The sequence below is a fragment of the Ovis canadensis genome, chromosome 1, assembly GCF_042477335.2.
Source record: "Ovis canadensis isolate MfBH-ARS-UI-01 breed Bighorn chromosome 1, ARS-UI_OviCan_v2, whole genome shotgun sequence".
Classification (NCBI taxonomy): Eukaryota; Metazoa; Chordata; class Mammalia; order Artiodactyla; family Bovidae; genus Ovis; species Ovis canadensis.
Genome location: NC_091245.1, coordinates 41,914,440 through 41,934,861, shown reverse-complemented (window position 1 = coordinate 41,934,861; position 20,422 = coordinate 41,914,440). Strand labels below are relative to the sequence as shown.

The window sequence follows — 20,422 nt, the reverse complement described above, 5'->3', positions numbered from 1 at the left end:
AGCAACAGTTAGAACTGGACATGGGACAAGACTGGTTCCAAATAGGAAAAGGAGTACGTCAAGGCTGTATATTGTCACCCTGCTTATTTAACTTCTATGCAGAGTACATCATGAGAAACGCTGGGCTGGAAGAAACACAAGCGGGAATCAAGATTGCCGGGAGAAATATCAATAATCTCAGATATGCAGATGACACCACCCTTATAGCAGAAAGTGAAGAGGAGCGAAAAAGCCTCTTGATGAAAGTGAAAGAGGAGAGTGAAAAAGTTGGCATAAAGCTCAACATTCAGAAAACGAAGATCATGGCATCCGGTCCCATCACTTCATGGCAAATAGATGGGGAAACAGTGGAAACAGTGTCAGACTTTATTTTTTGGGGCTCCAAAATCACTGCAGATGGTGACTGTAGCCATGAAATTAAAAGACGCTTACTCCTGGAAGAAAAGTTATGACCAACCTAGACAGTATATTCAAAAGCAGAGACATTACTTTGCCGACTAAGGTCCGTGTAGTCAAGGCTATGGTTTTTCCTGTGGTCATGTATGGATATGAGAGTTGGACTGTGAAGAAGGCTGAGCACCAAAGAATTGATGCATTTGAACTGCGGTGTTGGAGAAGACTCTTGAGGGTCCCTTGGACTGCAAGGAGATCCAACCAGTCCATTCTGAAGGAGATCAACCCTGGGATTTCTTTGGAAGGAATGATGCTAAAGCTGAAGCTCCAGTACTTTGAACACCTCATGTGAAGAGTTGACTCATTGGAAAAGACTCTGATGCTGGGAGAGACTGGGGGCAGGAGGAGAAGGGGACAACCCAGGATGAGATAGCTGGATGGCATCACAGACTCGATGGACGTGATTATGAGTGAACTCCAGGAGATGGTGATGGACAGGGAGGCCTGTCGTGCTGCGATTCATGGGGTCGCAAAGAGTCAGACACGACTGAGCGACTGAACTGAACTGAACTGCTCAGTAAAGCAGAAAAAACTAGTGTATATGCAAGTGGGAATGAGGAAGACAAGGACTCCAGAGTCATATACAGTAATATTTAACTATCTAACTGTATTTGAAAGTGAGCATGTCAACATCTTTATAAAGAAGTGTTAGTGAAGTGAAAGTCACTCAGTCATGTCTAACTCTTTGCAACCCCATGGACTATAGAGTTCATGAATTCTCCAGGCCAGAACACTGGAGTGGGTAGCCTTTCCCTTCTCCAGGGGATCTTCCCAACCCAGGGATCGAACCCAGGTCTCCCACATTGCAGGCGGATTCTTTACCAACCAACCTATCAGGGAAGCCAAAGGAAAGTTAAGGCAGACAGTGTATTTTCATAAATACATGTTGCTATCAAAATACCTGTGCGTATCATCATTCTAATAGGTAGTTTCATTCTGTGGTACAGATCTTAGATTTGATACATAAAGACTGATTTCTTATGTATCTTCACAAGTATATCCCCTAGCCCAGGGCAATATCCTGTATTTATCTACAAAGTTTAGCTGAGTGTGGATCACAGAGCAAGTGCTCAAGGTAAGTCTGTTAAATAAAAACACTTTCAAATCACACAGTAACATCACAAAATACAAATATATCACGTACTTTTAAAATGCACAAGGATGCCTATTGGGTATGATTGTATGTGTGTGTGTGTGTGTGTGTGTGTGTGTGTGTAAATGAGCACACAGTAAAGACAACTCAAGGTAAAATAACCACACCCTTGAAAATAGTTACATTTTCAGAAGTGTTAGTGTGAAGTCTTTCAGATGTGAATGTAATTCAGATGATTAGCTCCTTCTACATACGATCGATGTCCCCAAATATACTACTGTTGGGTTTATGGCTAGGTAGATAAATGTCTCTAGAGACCATCCCCCTGTAGCTGACTAGCAAAATCATTAGAAGAGTCAGTCTACATTGTTAGGTTCTTGAAGGCTTTCTCACACCCTTTGTCTATATTACTTGAGTGAGTATAGTTACCATTAGCTCTGGAACAATCATTTTCAAATTTAACTCTGTTTTCTTTTGTACTCTCCTAACCAATGGTGAAATATATTAACCTTCATATGACTCAATTACATCATAAATCTTAGATGTTTCTGGGATGAAATTAGACAGTTAGGTCACACATCTTGTTTTCCATTATTTTCTGAGTCTGAGTGGAACAAGTCTGAAATTGAGGCATGTAAGATACAAAAGTCTTCTGACCAGAAGTTCCTAAGTTAAAGTTATTTTCTACAAGGTGTGAGCAACTGTCCTGGAGGATTCTGATGTCAGTGAATAAACAGTGGGCTGGGAATGGGGACAACACTCTTGACTCATTGGTCAAAAACACATCACTCTCTCTCTTTTTGATTGAAGTGACTCCTAAATAATAGACAGGCCTTTCATTATTATTTTCCTTAGGGAAATTTCCCTCAAGTTTCAAAAGTTCATCCAGGCCTTCTGAGAATGGAAGGTGTGGTGAAATTATATTGGGATGCTGATCTGACAATATAAAAAATGCCTGGGTTTCTATTTCCCATGATCTCTTAGAGGAAGACTCCTTTGGTGGAGAATGGTTGCTCAAGAAGCACTTGCTGGCTGAGCTGTTTATAAGCCCTTGCTCCTCCTCGGCTTCACCTGATTTAGAGCTGCCGAGCAGGGTGGCATATTTAACAGAGGGCTGTCTCCTGCTTCCATCCTCACAGGTTATGTCTGTGCTCTCAGCCTCAGAGAACTGAGCACTGCTGCACTGGTCACTAATACAAATAGAACCCTTTCCAAGATCTGGAGTCGTCAAAAGCAGGGCATCTGTAGTTGTTGGCACCATCTCATCTTTATTTTTCCATGATGTATCGACACTGATATCTTCTGAAATGGTTTCAGGCTCCAAAAGAAGAGGGCCAAAGGTCGCTGATTCTGTGTGCTTGATAAAAAGATGCTCAAACGTTTCTGGCTAAAAGAAAAGACACATTTTAATCCTCAATTGTATTAATTTCTGTTTTGTTTTGTTTTGCTTCACTATGATATCATGGAAGAAATGGAAGTGTGAAAGTTAATCTGAAAGGACATAAATCAACCATAAACTAATTGATTTTGGACTGAAATAAATAGATCAAAAATTGTAAGGGACAGGTAGTATAAGATACTGTTTAAAACAGGCATGAGAAAGACTTAAATTTGAGTCCTTCCGTTTCTATGATCATGGACAAGTACATTAACCTCTCTGCCTTTCAGTTTCCTCATCTGTAAAATTGTGTTCAATATATACCTTGTAGCTTTGTACAAGGAATACATTAGATAGTACCTGAAAGTGCATAGCTCTCAATGGCCTCCCAGGTGGTGCTGGTGGTAAAAACGCCTGCCAATGCAGGAGACACAATAGACATGGGTTCAATTCCTGGGTCAGAAAGATCCCCTGGAGAACGAGATCCAGTATTCTTGCCTGGAAAATCCCATGGACACAGGAGCCTGACAGGCTACAGTCCATGAGGTTTCAAAGAGTCAGATGTGACTGAGAACACTGAAATTCGAAAGTGTTATCTCTAGAAGTATTTCTAATATTGTATAGTAAATTACACTTCCACAAACTGAAATCTCTTACATCACGTTTAAAAGGTAGATTGATACAAAATCGAATGAGTGGGGCTTCCTTGGTGGTGCAGTGGTAAAGAATCCACGTGCCAATTCAGGAGACACAGGTTCCATCCCTGATCCAGAGAGATCCCACGTGCTGTGGAGCAGCTAAGCCCGCGGGCCACAACTGGTGAGCCTGCACTCTAGAGCCGGGGAGCCACAACTATGCAACCGCTGAAGCCCGCTCACCCTAGAGCGCATGCTCTGCAGTAAGAGAAGCCGCCACAACGGGAAATCCTGGGCCACAACTAGAGAGCAGCCCCTGCTCACCACAGCCAGAGAAAACCCACACAACAGTGAAGACATAGCATAGACAAAAGTGAATAAACAAATTCTTTAAAAAATCAAAGGAGCAATACAACTTGGCTACAGATAGCTAAAATGACTACTCCATGACATAATATATGACATGAAGGTAAACTATATGTGATCTTATCTACCTTACATCATACTAAAAATCTATTTATGACTATCAGAAAATAAGAACTAAGAATATCTGTTTGTTGAAAACAATTAAGGTGAAAGAGACGATCACAGACTTTTAAATAACCATTCCTTATAAATAACTTCACATAAAAATATAAACTATAGGACACGTGGAATGAAGACAAAGATGCAAAACAAATGCACATCATATTTTTATAAGAACAGTGGTTACATTACAACAACAAACCCTGCTAAGCAGCTACAAGCAAGCATCTATGTGCAAAAAAGCTCAACTCATACAATGTAAACATATTGAAAATATAAATGAAAAATAAACAAAACTGTAGACACAGCAGATTGAAAAATTAACACAACTAAATGAAGTACTATAGAAAATGTGTTCAATTTTATGCTACACATATAATTAAAAATTTGAATTTTATAATTCTCAACTAATAGAATGAATTCAGATATATTGCTTGAAATAACAATGTAATCAACATTCATAATGGCAAATATATTCCATATAAAAAGACAATTCATTTAACATAATGTTGAACTCAATGAAATATATGGGTGATTATAACCATAAAGGAATAAATATACCAAATATAATGGAATAGATTTATACAGATTAAAATACTACATAATAACAAATACTATATTAACACAAAGTTTTCTATTTTTCTATGAACATAATGTGTAAAAAGAAAACTATTCCTCTTCTTGTTTTCTTTCTGAGAGAAATACATAATTAAATTTATATAATTTCCTTCAAAAAATTTTTGCTCATTATATTTTTTCTTAAGGTTACTACTATATATGTATTGATTTTCTTAAAATTTAAATGAACCAAGAAATTAAGATCTACAAATAAAGGAACTACATACTATTAACATTGAAAACAAAAATAAGAATAGCACATAACATGCAAACTCACAGATGTTCTTCAAATGACATGTTTGACATATTTCATGCCCTCTAAAACTTCATAATTGGTAATTAATTTGTTATACCAAATAATTTACTTCTTCAAATGCATTTGATGAAAGAGTTCACTAATAATGGAAGACAACAACAACAAACACATAGCCATATATTATTAAAGTATATATTATCAATGGGTCACAAACACTTATTAAGAGTATGTTTATTAAAAAAATCATTTCAATTACCATATACATCTAATATTTCAAGATTTTAGAACAGTCTGAGAGCATAATAAATATGTACTCAGCTAGAAGGAATTAATATCCTTTCATATTTTCACACTTCAATTTTAAATTCCAATGACATCTTTTAAAAGTCAATGAAGTGGGGAAAGGACACGTTCTTCCTGATTTTTAGTTTTGTTTTTTTTTTTAACATTCAAATCAAACTGTAAATGAAATCCAAAAGTAAGTGATGCATATGTATCCTAAATTTAAATATTATTTGGGTTAATCAAGCAGAGGCTTTGGTTTATTTATAATGTGAGCAGCATAGCACACAAGGTAATTCATGGCATTAGTGGTGGTCTTTTTTTTCAGGCAGGAAAGTCCTGGGTTTGCTTTGAGCTATTACTAAAAGCTCTAGAGAGCCTCCCTTTTTGCATCACCGCCCACTTCCCTGCCTGCTAGAAGCTTTGGGTGGCTCAGTGTAAATAAATTAAATTGAGTAAAGAATTTCACAAAGATGCAGAATTGGAAGCTGATGTGTTTTCTTATCTGGTCAGCCTGACCTGGATATGTCAGGTCATCCCAAAATGAACTGTAACTTCTACTGGCCTTTGACCAGAACAAACTGTCTTTGAACTGAAATCAAAGTTAGCATTTAGGCCATTTTCAAGGCTAAAATGAAAATTCCCATATGGATCAGAGTTAGATATATATAAGATCTCCAAGACATTATAAAGAATACCCAAATGGTTCAATTTATAGGCTGAAGTGTTTACAAAAGGATATAAAATGGAAATTTTTGGACATAAAACGTAAACTAAAAACTTTTGCTACATTTTATATTTAGAGTCATTGTATTTGCAGTTACAGCATTATCTACTATAAATTTGATAATATCTAATAGATATGTGCTGAGAACAACAGTCATATTTTTCAATGTTTTATAACCAAACAAAGGACAAATCAAAAGCCAGATATCATAAATACTACTTTTGAGATGACCTGAGAAGTAATCATACATCCAAACTGAACTGGACTGAGATCAATGTCTTGAATTCCAAATTTACCCATCTATTTTAAGTTCTAAATCAACATAATCCACCATATTTTAGTTCTCAATAGTTTCACCAATTTTGTTTAGATTGTCTCCCCTTCTTCAAAATGTAAAAATCTTCTAATACTCTACAGAATGTTGGGAAGCTGGCAGATTGGATTCATCGGAAGTGATCATGATTAAACTTCAAAGAATGTCCGTTCTCTGTTCAGATAAAATAAAACAAAATAAGGAAGCAAAATAAAAAACCACTCAGAAAGCAAAAGATAAAAGAAATCAAAAAGATGTTCTGTCAGGCATGGGTAGTGGATCATAAATTCTTGTGTTAAACTACAGTAATGCATGTTTTTAAGAAAAGATAACATTTTGAACTAAGATGGTCCCTATGATTTTCTTAATGCCTGCCTTAATATCTAAGGATAGCCTTAGTGATTCCAGAAAAGAAAATCTATAGAGGAATAATAGAATAAATAAAAGCAAAGAAGAACAAAGAGCTGAGAAAATTAAAAGCAAGTGGAAGAAAAAGAGAAAATATTGAGAATTTGGAACAAGAAACAGTAAAGTAATAGATCTCTGAAAATAATTTTTTCAATTAAAATAGAGAAGACTTGAAATAGTAAAGAAGAATAAAATTATCATGGTTTTTTTAATCTAGAAAAAAGTTCTAAGAAATCATCTGGTCCACATTTCTCCCTTTTTTATAGATGAAGTGATCAAGGCTTAAAGTTGCACAGCTAACCAAAGTAGAGTGAGGACTCTGAATGTTTCTCTAATCCAGCAATGTCTATAATACAGTGGAAGATGAAAAGATATTTTAAACACAATTAGGGAGGAGAACATGTTCCTTCTTTTGCTTTTTTTATTTGCTGTGATAGATTTGAGCTGATTAATTTATCATCTCTTCTGGTTCATTATGACCCAAGGGCAAATATATAGATATTAAGAAGGACAAGAAAACAGAGAAAATGGAAATCATGTTTTAGGGGACTACATTAGCTCTTTGACACTTCTGCAAGGCTGTTCTAGTAGTTTCAGGGACAAGCTGCTTCAGATCCTTGAGAACGGTATTAGGAGTTTATCAGTTACTAAGCTTTTTCTTTTGAGAACTAGAACAGGTGGTGTAATCTAGGATAGTCTTTGACTCAAAAGAAAAAAAAATCCATTTGATTTTAATTTAAACACTCCAAAGTATTTAGGTGGTTAAGTGGGAGTACACTTCGTGGAAATAGTCATAAATGTAGACAACAAAGGAGCAGGGTTAGCTCATACACAGACACCTCAAGTGTAGACGGTTTGGATTTAGAGGAAGAAACTAACAGATTAGACAAAATCTTAAAGAAAGAAGTTAAAAAAAGTTTTGAGTTAGAAGCAAAACAAGGCTATTGACTTACTGCAATATGTTTTCCTACAAGAATTTCAACCTTTGTTTTTTATTTTTATTTTTAACCTATTTCAGAACTTTAAAAAAGATTTTGATTTGTTTCGTTTATTTTATTGAAGTATAATTGATTGCAATGCTGTTAAAGATTCTGGTTTTTAAAGTATTGTGAGAAATGGTGTAGGAAAGTATTGTGGTTCAAGATGGCAGTTTGAGCATGCATGTTTCTTTCTTATCTCTGTAGAGGGTCTGTTAGAATGAAAGTGCATGAATAAATCAAATGAGACAATCTGAGAAGGTTAAGAAGGAATGAGATTTCAAATTCCTAATAGATGGAAAACAAGTGGAGGAGCGTAGTAGACCAAAGGAGATGAGATGCAGACTGGAATACCTCCAGGGTGGGCTTTAGCTGAAGAGAAAGACAGTTTGCCCTGCTGCATATAGTGGAGATGGGGGGGAAAGTGAAAAGTGAAAGTGAAAGCTGCTCAGTCATGTCTGACTCTTTGCAATCTCATGGACTATACAGTCCATGGAATTCTCCAGGCAGAAATACTGTAGTGGCTAGCCTTTCCCTTCTCCAGGGGATCTTCCCAACCCAGGGATTGAACCCAGGTCTCCCACATTGCAAGTGGATTCTTTACCAGCTGAGCCACCAGGGAAGCCCTAGCTGAAGAGAAAGACAGTTTGCCCTGTTGCATATAGTGGAGATCATATATCAATAACCTCAGATATGCAGATGACACCACCCTTATGGCAGAAAGCAAAGAGGAACTAACAAGCCTCTTGATGAAAGTGAAAGAGGAGAGTGAAAAAGTTGGCTTAAAGCACAACATTCAAAAGAACGAAGATCATGGCATCCGGTCCCATCACTTCATGGCAAATAGATGGGGAGACAATGGAAACAGTATCAGACTTCATTTTCTTGGGCTCCAAAATCACTGCAGATGGTGACTGCAGCCATGAAATTAAAAGACACTTGCTTCTTGGAAGAAAAGCTATGCCCAACCTAGACAGCATATTAAAAAGCAAAGACGTCACTTTGCCAACAAAGGTCCTTCTAGTCAAAGGTATGGTTTTTCCAGTAATCATGTACGGATGTGAGAGTTAGACCATAAAGAAAGCTGAGCACTAAAGAATTGATGCTTTTGATTTGTGGTGTTGGAGAAGACTCTTGAAAGTCCCTTGGACTGCAAGGAGATCCAACCAGTCAATCCTAAAGGAAATGAGTCCTGAATATTCATTGGAAGGACTGATGTTGAAGCTGAAATTCCAATACTTTGGCCACCTGATGCAAAGAACTGATTCATTGGAAAAGACACTGATGTTGGGAAGGATTGAAGGCAGGAGGAGAAGGGGGTGACAGAGGATGAGATGGCTGATGGCATCACTGACTCGATGGACATGAGTTTGAGCAAGCTCCAGGAGTTGGTGACAGACAGGGAAACCTGGAGTGCTGCAGTCCATGAGGTCGCAAAGAGTTGGACACGACCGAGTGACTGAACAGACTGAACTGATATAGTGGAGATGGGGGGAGGGGTGAAGAAAAGGCAGGTAAAAACACAGGAAGAAATGAGACCTTTGCCTGAAAACAGGAAATTCTTTACATGGAGTGGGGCTCTTCTACTCCCTCTACTACACATGGAAAAGGCTTCATACTCCCCACACTCAAATTGAAGATTTGTTCTTAAAAGTAATTGAAAATTATCTGAGGAGGAATCCAGCAGCTGAGGAGTATTGGTATCTATAAGCATGTCTTTCCTCATCTAGCAGAGCCCTTTCTAACCCATTCAGGGCAGCAGTCCCTTTCTTAAATATGAAAGAAAAACAAAGGATTACCACATATGTGTGGAAAGTGTGAGATTTTTTTAAAAGCCAAGATAAACAGGAGGAGAATATGATCCTAGCAGAAACAGAGAGTTCAAGGAATAGAAGAAAAGAGAATTTTTAAAACAAAGAATGATTCTCTGAATTTTTATTTTTAGTAAGAAAATATTGCATGCATAAAGTCAGAACAGGATACACTGGAAATGAATAGTTGGAAATTTACAACTATAAAGAGCAAATGTTCAATAGAGGCACTGAAGGAACAGGGTATGGCAAGGTCTCAAACATAAAAAAAAAAAGACAAAGAAACAGATATATTAGAGAAGAGATAAGAAGTATAGATCTATGTAGAGGGTCCAACATCCACCTAATATATATTCTAGAATGAGATCCAAAGAAATAAGAGGAGAGGAAGTTATAAAAAAAAAATAATTTCTTAGAATTGACAGGAGATTGGAATCAAAAGTTTCTTCAAACAAGAACAAAGTTAAATGAAAAAGAATATTCCTAAATAGGTTTAGACCTATCACTAAAATTTTAGAACATCAATAACAGGGATAATATATTAAAAGTCAGAGTGGCACTGGACTTCTCAGAAGTGATACCAGATGCTGGAGGATAAGGCAGAAATTGTCTCAAAGTTTTATTGGAAAGGCTTGTCAACCTAGAACTTGCTATTCAACCAAAATATTAATAAAGGAAGGCACAATAAAAAGAATTTCAGGCTTGGAGAGACTTCAACTTACACAATATTTCCTGGCAGGTTATGTAAGGAGGTAGTTAATCAAAAAAGAGGAAGAAAAAGTGTCTAGAGAACAGTTTTCCACTAGAAACCAGCTTTCCCTTCTCCAGGGGATCTTCCTGACACCAGAATCAAACCAGGGTCTCCTACATTGCATCCCCCAACTAGAAACCAGTTAAGGGAAAATTCAGAGGGATGGCTTGTAGTAATGTTCAGTTCAGTTCAGTTCAGTCGCTCAGTCGTGTCCGACTCTTTGCGACCCCACGAATCGCAGCACGCCAGAAAAGGCCTAATCCAGATCACAGTAGGAGGACAGAGGATTTCCTGGACAGAGTGCCTGGGGAACAGGTCTCCAGTGAAGATGCACATACAATGACAGCATCCAGAAGGTTAAAAAAAATTAAGAAGCAATTAGAAGCTCTGCAAAAAGCAAAACAAACACAAAACAAAACATAGAAATTTAAAATGAGGCCAACTAAAATTTGACAAAATTTAGATCAACAGGATGGAGTGTTTCTAAAATATATTTTTTAACTATTTTGTGTCATTGGAACCACAAAGTGTGGTAATATAATCACATTATATTACTTGGTTCTGCAAGGAACAATATTTATAAACTCATAACAATGAAAATACAGTTTATTGGGTTTTTATATTTTTAAATTAACTCCAGACAAATTATAGCACAGAACATGCTATCGACCCTGACTTAAGTGAAAATGTAAAGTTACAGCTGACAAAGATTGGGAAGTGGAGAGAGACATGGAGAGAAAGGCAAGAGTACTAATGTCTTCATTTTAATAAAGGTGGTGTTCTAAGAAACAGTCTCTATTTCATGGAATAACAAATGGAGTTCTAGAAGACTATCTTGAGATTATAGACTGATTACTGAAGGAACTGAAAAAAAAGTGACTAACAATATGATATGGAAATAGCATGAGGGAAGACAGGGCAAAGAAGTATGTGTATAAGTAAGTCCTCATTACAGCCAGAAATCGCTAAATATTTACATTTCATAATGGCATAAGTATCTTAATTTTAGAAATATAAAGGTGACCTGCCAGAAAAATTAAGAGCAAATGGCTGCACCATTTTAACGTTCATGCTGGCAGTACAGGAAAGTTCCAATTTCTCCACATTCTCACCAACACTTATTACCTGTTGTTTTTATTATACCATCATAGCTAGCATAAAGCGCTATCTTGTGCTTCTGGTTTACATTTCCCTAATCTTTTCCTAATCACATTGAACATATATTCATTTTTCCTTATTGGCTATTTGTACATCTTCTCTGCAGAAATGTCTCTTTGGATTCTTTGCCAACTTTTTTGTGTTAAGATATACATAAAATTTATTATTTCAACTATTTTTAAGTGCACAATTTAGTGGCATTAAGTATATTAAGCAATCCATTGTTAATATGGACTTGATGGGAAGGGTATCAACGTGAGTACAATGAACCTGAGCTTAACCAAGGTTTTCACACCTACAGGCTGTCTGATCAAGACAAGCTGCTGAACCACTCTGTGCCTCAGTTTTGTAATCAGAAAATATAAAGCTATTAGGTCTATGATGAAATTAAATAAAATAATATGAATATGAAAGTTTGGAGCAGATAGTAAATTATCTTGTCCTCTTTAGAAATATAATGTGAATTATACTGTATTATTTGTCCCCCCAAAAGTACTTTTAGTTAGGAGATTAAAGTAGAAGGTGAGATTTTAAGAAGTTATTGAATTTTAGAAGATTAGATTTTTATCATCAGTAAAACCTTTGAAATTTCATTCTTCTTTACTCTTCAAATATTCCTGATACATTCCAAAAATTGATTTATTCCTGAGTACCTGTTAAGCCAAGTAATAAACTGAGTACCTTGAGGGCTAGTTATGCTTAAAGAATATCTTATAAGATTTTAAAGTCTAATATTTACAAAAGTAAAAAAAAAAAAAGAAACCAGTCTTACAAACAATGTCATTCACCCACCCTACTGAGAGACTCTTCACACTTTCTCAGTTTACCAGAACCTGGGGACATGCGGGATATTCCTGTCTGTTGCACACGTCTGCCAGGCGATCTGCTCCGGCATGACGCTCCTCTTCGGGGAGCTACATGACACAGCGAGGTAGCGTGTAGGCTAGAGTCACTGACTCAGTCTACCTTCTTTTGTGTCCAGCATTTTCTGGAAAATGGAAAAACTTGATGCACGGTCAAGCTACATTTTGCTGAGGTGGGCCGGACCATTTCCCTGCCCTGGTAAACACTTAGAAGCCATTATTCCTGGTGGTTCATAGAGATTTCAGAGCTTACCATTTTGAAGACTGAGTGTTTCAGCTTCTCTGAGACAGTAGGATTGTTATTTCTAGAATTTATATATACTGACACAGCGAAGTGTTTACATTTTTAGTTAGATAAGCACTTCAATTTTTTTTTTTTTACAAAATTCCTCTCATATTCAAAGAAAAAAACCTCAATAAATATTGAGGAGAAAATAGTCTCCTTTTTACTCTTTGTCTTTTAACCTCCCTATTTTCAGTTTGTGAATGTGCTAAGGTCCTTCCTACCACAGGGCTTTGTTTTCACAGGTGGTCTTGCCTGGGCTCTCACCCTCCCCCACAAATCCTACTTGATCACTGTTCATCTTGCAGATCTTAGCTCAGCTGTCACTTTCTTACCTTCACTCACTCACCACCCCCATCCCACATAATACACTCAGCACACTGGGTCCCTTTATTTCAAAACATGTTTATCATTATTAGTGTTCGTAATGTTATCACAATATATATTATATATAACACATATAGTCATTTCAGTTATAAACTGATTAATCTTATCTTTCCCATAGACTGTACACCCCAAGAGTTTTTATTTTCCCACCATTTTAACCCCAAGGCCTAGATGAGTGACTGGCATTAGAATAAGTATTCAATAAATATCCCTTGAATAAATGCATGGAATGAATTAATGATTGAATCATAAATGAATAAACAATTTTAGAGAGAGCAAAGAAGACAAGCTCATTCTATACTGCTTTTAACCAGTCATTCCTCTATGACCTCCCCTGTCACTGCCTAGATGGTAAGAACGATATCTTAAAAACTGTTTTCCCAGAGCCTAGCAACATCCTAGACTTACATGTAAATACTCATTCTCATTATGTGCCTGTTGAACAAAGGAATGAATGAATGACAAATAAATATACACGGCTGAAATGTCACTATTATTACTACAATAAATGTCACTGTAAGAATTCATAATGGAAGAGAAAGAAGAGGAACAAATATTTTACTAATTGAAAAAATCATCAGGTCTGTTTTAATGAAAGGAGATTCTGTGGCTTATAGTAAGGGCATAGCTGAGAAGTGTATGGGTGTGGGGCTGGTTAGATCCAGGCAAAGTGAAGTTTCTGTAAAGATAATGTATGCATGTAAGTATGTGAAACTACAGTGCTACCGTGTCTGAAGCTAAAACACCATCTCTTCTGCTGAAAGATGACAATTTAGTTGCTTGCATTGTTTTGCCCACAATATTACTTATTTTGTTCACTCACTTGTTCATTGGTAAACTGCAGAGCGGTGATTTTGTTATTGCAAATCATATTCATTAGTATGTGAATGAAGTTAGAGGGTTGTAACCAGTATTTTTTAAATAAAATAAAATTTTGAAGATAGGGGGCACTGCAAATGCATATTATTTATATCTATACATTTACTAGGTTGCAAGGTAAAGCATATTTCTCATCAAGGGTCATGGTCAAAAAAAAGGAAAGCCAGAGAGAGCAATTACTAATAGAATAGGCTTAAAAATTAGACAAATTAGTAAACTAAGTCAGACTCTAAAACAAGTTACCTAACCAGTATAAGCTTTAGGTTTTTTCCTTCTATAAATGGAGATGCTAATACTTATTCCGTGGGGTAACTGAAAGAATAACAATGTAAAACATGTAAATATGCAATATAATGATAATTTATTGAGACACTACTATTTGGAAGTATCATCTTCTTTACTCCCTGAAACAATTCAATGAGGTAAGTTCTATTAAACCTCATTTTACAGGAGAGGAAACTAAGATACCAAGAATTGAAATAAAAATCTTAATGAATGTAAGAATATGTATCTCAATGATCTGCACGTAAGTAAATGGACATATGATAAGATATCAGCATTTTGTTCATTCTTTTGTGAATCTTGACTTTAGTATTTTGCATTTAGCAAGAGGAGCTCAATAATACATGTGGTCTTAAAATACAGCCCTAGAACTCAGAACACACTTCACAATAAATAATGAAATGCTCTGGAAACTTAGAGGGGGCAGAATTTCTTCTGAACTACATTTGTTCACAGAAGGTTTGGGGAAAGAAGAGCTTAGAGCAAACTCTTCACTGACATAGAGGGGTCTGTAGAGATGAGAGAAATAGTGTCAGCATGACTAAGGCCCATGGACAGGAAAAATGGAATATATAAGTTGATAACAGATTGTAGAGAGAAGTCATTGAGAACCAGCTTAAAAGGACTATACCTGATCTTGTAGCTAAAAAGAAACCACTGAAGACGTGTAACAGTGACTACAATGACACAATTATTGAGACTGAATAACCCCCATATGATTATTGTTCAAAACACCATTTAGATATTTTGCCATAAAAACTGAATTCTATTTTCCCAGCTTTATAGGTAGAAAGCCAACCCTGCTTCAAGGAAAACTTGGGAAATTAATGATATATTTGTTAAATTCTAGAGTTTTCTGAGAAAATCTATTATAGACATAAGTGCACATTATTAGAGTTGACTAACTGTTTCCTAAGTAGCTTGAAAGGAACTATCTTCATAAATGTAAGCTTTACTATGATAATTGCATTTTCAGATTGTGGTCTTTCAGGAAAGGATTATGTAGTTTTTAATTGATTTAAGTAATTATGAAGATAATTACAAGGGTTAAAAATATTGATTCCAGCCTTTTCCAAAGGACAATCAATTTATACCCAAAAGTATATACAAATACTTGTTCTCCATCAGATTTGACCCTAACATTCTAATATCTGTTTTATGATATACTATGACACAGAAGAAAGGTATGTATATTGTTAATTCAGATGATAAACTTTCTATTGAATTTTGTTTTGTCCTGGTTTCAAATCCCTGAATCTTCCTATCCATGAAAATAAATAACAAATTAGACAGATTCATATTAAGATGAATTGAATAAAATAAAATTTAAACCTTATCCTTAAAAAAAAAAGTTTTGAACCTTAAAAATGTTTGAAGTTCTAAAAGATATACAGCATCTAAAATGAAATATTATATACTTGGTGTTAAAAAAAATTGAAAAAAGGACCTTCTGAAAATTAAGTCCTTGTGCCCAGGAACAGTTCTTGGGGTTTGGAACATCTTCCCAAAACAACTTTTTCATTCTACAAAGGATAAACAAGGCATTAGAATTAGAGAACATTCACACTGAAAATGTTAACAGTTAATAAGCGAACAACTAGAGACTAAGTCTACCAGACTGGTTATGCCACAGCAGGATCAGATTTACTTTCATATGCTATCACAGGAAGATTTCTACCAACCTTATGTCTGGACCAAAGTTAATGATCACTATAATATTAATAAAAAATAGCTAACATTTTTTGAAAACTGTATGCCTAGCCCTGTGCTAAATACTTTGCACAGGCCCCATCAGCTCACTTGATTGGAAGATAAATTCAGATTCTAAAATCACTTTTCCCTCTTCACTGCTAGAAGACAAAAATTTCTGTAGAGATTTGCCACATGTGAAATAACCTCAATGGTCTGGACCTCTCAGCACAGAGTGATTGGGCACATAAAGAACCATTCAAGCAGCTCAAATGAGACAGAATGGAGCCACACAGTGCTAAAATTTAAAAAGCAGAATGCCTACTAACCATAAGTGAATTGACTGTTCCAGATAAATTTTCGCAACTGAAAGTCCTCAACCTAGATTTACAATTCTGAAAGCCATTCCTGTCACCTCTAAGAATACACTGCCTAGGCTTTTCTGTTATAAGCTTGTTATTTCATGAATGTATATACATTTGTTAAAAATCTAATTTCTTCCCTGAGGCTTATGTGTGCTAGCAAAATGCAGTGTGGATTCCTGAAATAAGGAATCCTTTTTCTTCTTATGCCATCTTATTGTATACTGAATACATATAAAATATTTAATATGTTTTAGTGTTTCTGATTTGGGTTTAAAATGGTTTAAATATGCTTGAGATTTTTACCACCACATACAATACCTTTGATGCGATACTGACAACGTTCCAAGCAATAAGATTGAGGAGGAGATTATTATTGGCACTATTACATATAGATCTGCATCATGCTGGTGTTTTTCATCATCTGAAAAAGAAAAAATTCACACAACTCAGAGTCTTGAGGAAGTAATATCTTTCTGTATCAAAAATCATAACAGACCTTTTTTCTGATTTCATCATCAATCTGAATGACCTTTAAAGATACCAAAATTAGAAAGCTTTGATCATAAAATAATTACTATTTTGTTTGGAACTATGCTTCTCGTAATGCAGTAAATTATGCTTCTCGTAATGTAGCAAAACATTTTCTCAAAAATATTTATTTGCCAGCTCTCTCCATCTGATCACTTTTCAATTATATGAATCAAAGTGTCAATTAAAGTTGTTATGATGGCTCTCTGCGCCAGTCATCTGCTTCTGGAGAAGGCATTCTACAAGACCCATCAACTTCTATCTTGTTCACTTCAGACACATTGACTTCTTTGTTGCTTCTTGGACCACCAAGCATGCTCACTCTTCAGGGTCTTTGCACTTGCTGTCCCCTTGTTCAAATGTTCTTCCCCTTTGTCCTTGCAGGACTTATCACCTTCTTAGAGAAAAAGACCATCATTTTTGGCCATCATTACTGCTCAGACAGTAAAGAATATGCCTGCAGTGTGGGTAGACATGGATTCAGTTCCTGAATTGGGAAGATCCCTTGGAGAAGGAAACAGCAACCCACTCCAATATTCTTGCCTGGAAAATTCCATGGACAGAGGAGCCTGGTAGGCTACAGTCCATGGAGTCACGAAGAGTAGGATATGACTGAGCAACTCACACACACACTAAAGTACCACATTTTAACTCTATCCCTTCATTTTACTTTTATTTTAATTGCATATACTTATTTCTATATGACACTATATTATTTGTTTATTGTCTGTCATTGAGTATGGAGTTTAAGCTCCATTTAGGACACAGACTCATGTTCAATATTCAATCCCCAATGCTTAGAACACTGTTCAATATATATTTGTTGAACAGTACATGAATGAAGTTATATATAATTATTTTACTTCTAAAACCAAGTAAAATATTTCTCTCTTGAAACTTCATTATTGGGTCGCTTCGATTTTAAAACAACTTGAAAAATAATAGTAAAATCAAAATCTTCCCACTCCACGTACAGTAAAATGAATCAGAAATATGACACCCAGTGAATTTTTTTCTATACCTGTCTCTCCAGTTTTATTTTCAGAAAAATTTTCCTTTAGAAGATGTTGAAAATTTAAAGACTCCATAAGTATGTCAAAGCTTATTGTTTGGGGTAGGTGTGTTTATATTAATTGTGCAGCAAATTAATATTTTTTCAATTAACCTTTATGATGATATGTTTTGTGGCATAGGTGGGTATTTCCATTTTTGTTTCCATCAACTTTATGATGTGAAGAGCAGACTCATTAGAAAAGGCTCTGACGCTGGGAAAGATTGACAGCAAGAGGAGAAGTGGGTAACAGGATGAGATGATTGGATGGCATCACTGACTCAGTGGACATGAGTTTGAGCAAACTTTGGGAGATAGTGAAGGACAGGGAAGCCTGGCGTGATGCAGTCCATGGGGTTGCAAAGAGCTAGAGACAACTTAGCGACCAAACAACAATCAACTTTCTACCCAATATGAGACTGAAAGTGTTACTTACCAATACAGGAACACAATATCATGCCTGATTATTCTTAATGACACCTTGGAACCATATACCCTTAACACAGTCACCCATGACACCTCTACAGAAGACTCTGGGCTCTTCCATGATTCCATCAGAAACAGAATAATCAGATGGCAGCATTGTTGCTAACTAACGAAGAAACCACATATCTGTGTAGAAGGAAACTAAAAGTAAAAATTTTTACCTTGAGTAAAACTATTAATTATCTTCGGTTTCCCTACTCCTTCCGTAAATATTGGGTAAAGACTGAACTGATACTTCTCAATGGGAATAAAATGATCTGAGGAGAAAAAAATATTTTAAAAAGTCATCCCTACTGAATTAATATTAATGAGTGAAATCTATATAAAAATTTTAAGTGACTCATATTTTCATGCATATAAAATTGATGATTTATGGATTGAAACTGGATTGAAAACTGATGACTGCTATCTATGGGCTGAAATATAACTGGGGAGTTTCAAAGACAATCTGAGCACTCTAAACTCTCCTAGTAACACCAATAATTTTCCAAATAATGTTTTAAAAATCCTACCCAGAGATAGAAAATTTCAATTTTTCAAAGGCATGTTCCAGCGACAGTCAGTTTGTTCAAGTTCAGGCTGTATGAGCTGTTCCATTTCCCTTTCCTGGACAATCTGCTCTACCTCTTTTCCCACCAGATCAAAACCAGCAATATTCCCTTTCCATAGGAATTCAGTTTACTCAGCTTCCCTATTCAAGGGAGTTGGGAGATTAAAGTCTTAGGAGATCCTATGTAAAGAACTTGGGAATGGGGACCAGGAATCTTTGTACATATCCAGGTGTCTAGATCTATGGAAGATAACCATCTCCATAGCAAAGCTCAAAACAGATCTATTGGTGATTTATCATTTTCACAAATGCTAATGACACACAAATATTACTCCACAAGAGATAAATCCCTCTGAAGCACAGAGTAACCACCTGGACAATAATAGCAATAATGAACTGAATTTAGTTCTCCATCAGTCATTTGTTTCTCTTTACTCTGACGCTCAATTCTAGGGTCTTTGGAATGAAAAGTATGAGCCTTTGGGATGACACTGTAAATAGTACTATGGCAATCCTTAGCTTCCCTGCTTAAAGCTTACTCGGACTTGGAGACTCTGTACTGTGCACTTACATTTTGTACTTTATTCACCTTACAGGGTAACTGGTCTACTTTTGGGAAATTATTCATCAGACCTTCAGCCTGGCCCTCCCTCTCATTGCTAGTAACGTCATAAGTTGGTATACAATTTGGGAAAACAATTTGGCAGCAGATATCAAAAGCTGTTAAAACTCATTTTTTTTAAAAAAGGTTAAACTGGAAGCAACATAAATGTCCTCAAATAAATAAATGGTTAAGGATACTTTGTAGTAAAATGCTATATAATCATTAACAATGGTTACAGGATTGGGGATAAAATAGAAACATGTTTGTGATATATCAAAGGAACCAACCAGAAGAAAAGTTATAAATGATACAATATGATTACAACTATAGATATTTAAGTGAAAAATGAAATAGAATTAAATGCTGGTGACAAGGTGACAGAATTAAAGGTAATAAGACATATTATCTATATTTTTGAAGTTTTTATTAACTGTGTTATTTGAATTAATAATCTGTAGGGTCATATTAACCCATAGGAAAATCTTACCAAAATGCAGTAAGCTTACCATGGACATAATACTTCTTAACAGAGGAAGGGATTCTAAGCCATTTAATTTCACTGTCTTCATTAAGAATTTTCCACTCAAGAATAAAATACATCAGATTGTAATCACTCGGTGACAGCATCCAGGAAAGAATTACACAAGTGCTGTTTAAAGGGTAAGCGCTGAGGGACTGCACGATATTTACTGAGGGGAAAAGAAGGAAATTTATTTTTAACTTCAAAATTAATGAACATCTCCAAATTGTCTTTAGGAATAGAAAACTTAGTGAAAAAGGAAGAAGGAAGAGAAAGCAGGTATTTACACAAATAAATACAAAACATGGCAATTATTTTTGTATCACAGAAGTCATATAGGCAGACAGATGTGGAAATATATGCTATTGATAAATATGATTCTACCTAAAATCCAAAAAAAGAGATTTTTGGACATGGTCAAAAGATGTTCTCTTCTGTAGTAATGTACAAGCCTATTAATCATCCTAATTCCCCCCAACTCTTCTCTCCCACTGATGGAATCATGCTTTCAAAGCACAAAACTGATCATTTTAACACCTTCTGCACAAAG

General features: G+C 35.7%; 1 protein-coding gene across 5 annotated transcripts in view; it reads right to left on the bottom strand.

Annotated features, from left to right (window-relative positions):
- Nucleotides 1-1,323: 1,323 nt before the first annotated feature.
- LEPR (leptin receptor) overlaps nucleotides 1,324-20,422 on the bottom strand; it is a 160,481-nt gene continuing 141,382 nt past the window's right edge. For 3 of the 5 annotated variants that reach the window (XM_069593900.1, XM_069593885.1, XM_069593895.1), the window contains 5 exons: nucleotides 19,859-20,041; nucleotides 18,360-18,455; nucleotides 16,452-16,554; nucleotides 15,527-15,602; nucleotides 4,239-6,454 (listed from right to left, as the gene is read on the bottom strand). In XM_069593900.1, coding sequence (XP_069450001.1) covers nucleotides 6,437-6,454; nucleotides 15,527-15,602; nucleotides 16,452-16,554; nucleotides 18,360-18,455; nucleotides 19,859-20,041 — 476 coding nt within the window. In that variant the 3' untranslated portion in view covers nucleotides 4,239-6,436. Of the gene's footprint in view, nucleotides 2,934-4,238; nucleotides 6,455-10,071; nucleotides 10,615-15,526; nucleotides 15,603-16,451; nucleotides 16,555-18,359; nucleotides 18,456-19,858; nucleotides 20,042-20,422 lie in introns of those variants that run through there. The other 2 variants (XM_069593911.1, XM_069593904.1) reach the window with 2 other exon arrangements.